Below are 6,000 nucleotides of genomic sequence, written 5' to 3' on the forward strand. Positions count from 1 at the left end.
AATAATCCAGTTTCAAAAGCTGTGCATAAATGGTCATGCTTCCGTACTGTGACAGAGGATCCATCTACAGTTAGGTCAGTGTTTTCCATTTGCTTTTTTTCTGGCATGGGACATTTCTAGGATCATAGTTTGTGAAATGAGTATAGATTTTGACAAAGTGTGCTAGAAACACATTGAGACGATTATTTTTGCTAAAATCTAATTAGTGTGTGTTGTACTGACCATGACACATGGAGTCAGTTTCTCCTTCCTCTTTTGACTATAAAGCCTAAGGATGGTGAAATCTGTTTTGAAGATGGGTTGTCAAAGACCCTTTGAATTGTTCCTTCCCCTGTAAGTTTCATAAACAGGTCATACAAAAGCCTTCCTTTTGTTAATTGGAACATCAGTGATTCAGCTTTCCATTCTTTCAGGGTTTTTTTTACTATCTTCTCTGTACTTTTCCTGTCTCATTCTCACACCATTTTTTGAGTAGCCAATGCAAATGTGGTATTCCTACTTAATTAAAAAAACCAAAAAGTGCCTTTATTCTTAAAACTTAGTCATCCCACTACCTTTGATTTTGGCAACACAGTATGTGAAGTTCAGTTATTAGGAAGCACATAGCCCTTGTATGCACAGATAAATTAACAAGCACAATCACGTTATGTGGCTTCTGTGTAGGGTCAGGTTAGGTCCTCCCTGTGGTCCAGACGAGAGGACTGAAAAGTGCTGAGAGCACTGGTGACAACAAAATGCCCCAAGGCACATTGAAAAGAGCCAGTTGCTTTGGAAGATGATTCCCAACTGCTGGCTTCTTAAGGCCAGCTTTGTCCCAGACTTGGTGACATATACATCTTGGTATGTACTGAGACATCTTGGTGACTGTTTTCCTGGAAGTGAGTACCTCAGCTGGCTAATTGGAAGCTTATTTTTTTTTTTAACCTCAAAAGAGTTTGATATATGTTATCAATGTGATGATTTGTGTAAACATGTAGCAGGAAGGAGGGAGGCTCTGGTGCAATTCCCTTTTTTATCTCAGTAAGCTGAGACCTAATGTTTCCAAAAGAGTGAGCTGAACTAGGCTGGATGCAAGCTGAGGCTGGGCATGTATTTGGCCTTGGTTGAAACTATGTTTTTACAGCAAAAAAGAATGCAAAAATAAAGAGTCAGAGAAAAGGAAGCAATAAGACTTTATAAGTCTGTAGTAGGAGCGCTTCTGTGGCTTTGGTCCTTACACCCTGCATTCGAGTTCCATGTTACTCATAATGTTAGACAAACAATATTTGTTCCAGCAGAGATCTCACTAACGATACCAAAGACATGATACTCCCACAAAGCTGTAAGGAAATTACCCATGGTTTGTTCAATATTTCTATTTTGTGCTGCTAAAATTTTTATTTCTTCTGTTAGTTTGAAAAGCATATGTGAGTATATATGAAAATATATACACATGTACATCTTCAACACATGTAATTGGAATCCTGAGGTGTACTGACCTTTTGCTGTCAAAACGTAAGAAAAAAGTCTATGGGGTTTTTTTTGTACCATTTTTATTTTTCACTGAAATGTTATCTGTTAGTTCAGTTTAGTTTTCTTTTCCATCCCTCAGTGTATTCTCTTCCATCCTGCTGTGGCAGACTGTGCTGTTGTGGGCCAGGAGGATCCTTTAAAAGGACATGTTCCATTTGCACTGTGTGTACTGAGACAAGGTGAGAACTCAATGACAACTGATGTCACTAATACTTGAAAAAGTCTCAGAAAAGATAAAGGATTTTACCTTCCTCACTAGGTATAAAGACACAAGAGAGTAAGGTTTTGAAAGAGATTGTTGATCGAGTTCGGAGCAACATTGGTCCAGTAGCAGCATTCCAGAAGGGGATGTTTGTGACACAGCTACCAAAAACACGCTCTGGCAAGATTCCACGTTCTGCTCTCTCTGCACTCATCAGTGGAAAGCCATACAAGGTAAGTTAGAGATGCTTGCTTCAATGAATTAGGTACATATCCTCGTCCAAAGGCACAGCTTCGTGGTTTTGATTCTCTTGACTGTTCTGTCCAGGACTTCAGGTAGTACTTTATGTTTTATTTCTATTGCAGATTATCAAAAGATTTTCATGTTTCAGAGCTTTCCAGATACTTTTTCTTGATTGCTTTTGAAGTATAAATTTAGAAGAATCTCTGAATGAAATTATCTACTATCCCATGCAACTGTATTCTTCCTTTTCAGATAACACCAACCATTGAAGATGCTAGTGTGTTTAAACACATTGAAGACTTGCTAAAGAAAAATTAAATGGGATAATACATAATAACAAGCATTTCATTAATTCAGGTATACAAAGAAGCTTTTTTTTTTTGGTTAAGAATACCACATTTTGAAAACAAGTAGTGATTTGGGACTAAATGTTATTAGTGTGGAAACGTTACTGTGTTCTTTGTCATATTGCCAAAGCCACTGACACATAGTAAAGTCTCTGCTTGCTGTCAATATATGCTGGTTATTAAGATGGCTAATCATTGCTAATAGTACATTGCTATAGTCTTAAAGGGAAGGAGTCATTGGATTACCCATTTTATATGGTATCATGTAACCTTACATTTTGATCGGTTATTTTATAATGTGACCAGTAACTTTTGTTTGGCTAAAGCAGCTTACAAAAGGTAAAGCATGAACAGAGGACAGCAAAAAAGGAATTGGATTGTGAAAATCGTTGCAGACATAAGTTGTTCTTACTTGTAAATTATAAGCTCTTGTCCTTTAGATTTTTTTTAAATTAAAAATTTTAAGATTAGTTTTCTTGATTCCATTTTCTTTATTTTCCTAAGTCTTTCTGCAATAAATTAGATTTCTATAATTATTTTTATTCAATAAATTTCTGAAGAGTCTTTTTTGTAAAATGATAAATAATTTCTGGCTTTTAAAACTGTGAAAATCTGATTTGTCCACAGTAATATTCAGAAAACCCCATGTATATTAAATAAAGGCAGGCATTTACCCTTTGCATTTTCTGGTAATTTTCTTCTTTGTGGTTTTTATCCCTTATGATAAGGTCAACCAGAATGTGCTTTTGCTGCTATAATTAAACATCTTAGGCTGAGCTACATATAACAAAGAAATTTAACAAATATGGATATTAAACAGCCCATTCTTGACTTTATATGTCATTTCAGACTCGTTACAGGGTTCTCAACAAGCCAGGGGATTGAGAATAAACTTTTTACATACATTACTTCTCAGACTGCAGGTATTTAATTGAACAATAAATGTAAAAGTCCTTTTAAAAACAGGTGCTCCCAGAAAAGTATAAAAGCAGAGAAGATGCTCAAACTCAGGAGTACTTACCAAAGAAACAGTAAGTAACCGACAAATTCAGATGCTGTTGTTGTATAAGAGAGATCCTCAAAAGGGTCCAGAAATACTGTGGTGGATAGAGGTAAGGATGATATCCCTGTGAAGTGATGAAGTAAACCAAAAGATTGATGTAGGAGCTAAAAGGTGGTAGGTTCCACTTAACATAAGCCATACCCTGATGGTGCCTTGAGCCTGTGACACTTTTGTGGAGTAGGTGAGCTCTACCAGTTACATAGAACTAAATCAAATGCCCATGTGTTTTTTCACCAAGGACTGCAGAGAGCTGGGCCAGACATGTTGAACCAGGTCACACAGTCATGCTAAACCAGCCCAATTTGAGCCTGTGCTGTCCTTGTTTCTTGCTGAATCATTGCATAATGTACGCTCCTCTCTCTCAGCTATTCGCTTCAGTTGAAAATCACAACCTGAACAGGGAATAAAACATAGCAAATACTGAGTAAAGGCTAATAATGCTTTATGGTAGATATGCTAAATATACAGGTTGGAGATTTAAAAGTGGGAATAATTTTGCTCTTCAGAGATGTCCTTATAACTTTCTTTAAGTACTTATAGAAGTGGCAGTTAGTTTAAGACATCATTTTCTTCTGGATGAATTATTCAAGTACTAAGGCTTTTAACAGGGGGCCCATGCCAAATAATGGACTGACTTGCAGAGACTTTTTCCTTTTCACAATGCTACAACTTAGCAAGCTGTGCTGAACAGTTACAGAGCAAGAGGGAATTCTTGGGAGTTGTCAGTGGCTTTGTTTTTTAAATCAGTGAAACACTATAAGGGTCTTACGGCGGAGAAACTGGCACATTCACAAGGTGTGTGGCTGTCACTTTTACAACTGAAGGTGAGACATTGTTGTGTATGTTTACTGTCCTTACCTTGGCTGCAGTCCTCATATAATTACAAGAGCAGGGGAGGGGAACTAATTCATGAGAGCAAAAACACTCTGTAGGAGAGTCTGGAATGCATGTAGGAGAAGAGAATTAATTTCCTAGATCTTGCATTGTTTTCTCAATGATAGCTCATGCTCCTGCACCAGTTTCTCCATTTGTAAGGAAAAGTAAACTGCTTTCTAGTTTGGATCTCTTCTTTTAAGGAGGTAAAAAAACCCCTAAAACCCTCAACAGCATTAGTAAGAGAAATTTAGGTGTGCACTTACATTTCTGAAGGGCTGTGGGCTTACATTTAGCAAGAAACAATTATCTTTCCTCTGAACTGTTTATGAAGAGCTTCAATAGGTAACAGTCTTAAGGTGTCTCCATGACAAAAATATTTGTAATAAATTCTGTTTTCTGAGGAAGCCTGAGCTGATGTTTTTTTGGTGTTTTGGGGTTTTTTGGGGGTTTTTTGGGGTTTTTTTTGTTTGGTGGTTTTGGGGGTTTTTTGTGTTCTCTTTTTCACAAAAGAAATCTTGTTTGTTTGTTTGTTTGTTTTTTTTCTTTCTTTCTATTTTAGTAGGAATAATTTCAGATCAAGGCTTGTATTTTAAAAGAGGACAGAACATTCAGGTGTGGTCACTATACTGGTTATGGGGAGAATTCCAGAATGCCAAATGTCTCATACGTCAATATTCAGAAAACTCAGAAAAAGAAAGGCACCTTATTGGAGCAGTTCAGTGTGGGGAAATCATTGTTTCATGGCCATTACTTTTGCTTTCCAGAGGAGCCTTTTGCTGAGGAACTGCAATTGCAGAATGCTTTGTCTTAGCCAAACTCAAAAAAAGGAGGAGTAGTTACCCTTGTACATGGCTCTGCTGCTGCCCAGCAACCTGGGTATACCATCAAGAAGAACAAGCCCATTTAACAAGTGGTAGAACAGCAGTCATTTTCTTAATTTTTTTAGAGAAAAGCAGCAAGTGGGTAGATTTGAATGGTCAGTGAGCTACTGAATTTTGGCTGGAAGAGGCAGATGTAGTAATTATTCCCAGTGTGCTGAAAGGTTTGGAGCCAAGTAGGCAACATTTAGCATAACCACAGTTTCTAGCTATAGAGGGTAGAGCTTCAGCTTGCGTGAGGGGGACAGGGGTGAATTAGGGGACTTGATATGTTATCCTTAAATCAAAACTGAAGTCACAATAATACTGTTTTAAGTTCTTCTGATCTGTTTTCTTCCACTGTGAAATACATAATTTTTGGGTGCTGCAATCCTGGGTCAGGATAACTTCCACACTGGTCATAATATCTGGCTCATTCTTTTCCCCAACACACTTCTTTCCTCATTGCCCCCTAAGTTTTAGTGTGGGCTGCAAAAGAAATTCTGCAAAGCAAGAGCTGGTGATTATGCGGGAACATGTATTCACACAATAATGCTGCCACTGACAGTGGCAGTGACAGTGTTTGCACTGCTTTACTTTGTGACATTCTGCACTAAAATATTCCAAAAGGAGGCTGAGGGAGGAGAATAATGTTGGTCAAGTCCAAGGAACTGTGAGTACAAGAGCCTTGACTTTCTACAGTTGCGTGCTATAGCCCTGCCAGCACTTTGCACCCATCAGCAATATCTGTGCTCCCTCTTGTGGCAGATTCTCACCAGTAACTCCATCGGAACTCATCCCCGTTAGTGCCAAAACGTACTTATGCTTAGCTGTGAGAAGCATCTGGTTTTCAAACTTAATGCTACTACGTGTCAAACTTAATAGATTTATGAACACAAA

At 37.8% G+C, this 6,000-nt stretch overlaps 1 protein-coding gene across 2 annotated transcripts in view; it reads left to right on the forward strand.

Annotated features, from left to right (window-relative positions):
- The window catches only part of ACSS3 (acyl-CoA synthetase short chain family member 3), a 68,424-nt gene extending 65,418 nt beyond the window's left edge, over positions 1-3,006 (forward strand). Inside the window, exons 14-16 of one of the 2 annotated variants that reach the window (XM_066184592.1) lie at positions 1,592-1,691; positions 1,772-1,947; positions 2,210-3,006. In XM_066184592.1, coding sequence (XP_066040689.1) covers positions 1,592-1,691; positions 1,772-1,947; positions 2,210-2,275 — 342 coding nt within the window. In that variant the 3' untranslated portion in view covers positions 2,276-3,006. The remainder of the gene's footprint in view (positions 1-1,591; positions 1,692-1,771; positions 1,948-2,209) is intronic. The other variant, XM_066184593.1, reaches the window with a different exon arrangement.
- The last annotated feature ends 2,994 nt before the right edge of the window (positions 3,007-6,000 follow it).

This window comes from Chamaea fasciata, unplaced genomic scaffold (assembly GCF_029207755.1).
Source record: "Chamaea fasciata isolate MVZ Bird 193981 ecotype frontalis unplaced genomic scaffold, bChaFas1.0.hap1 SCAF_5, whole genome shotgun sequence".
NCBI classification, from domain to species: Eukaryota; Metazoa; Chordata; class Aves; order Passeriformes; family Sylviidae; genus Chamaea; species Chamaea fasciata.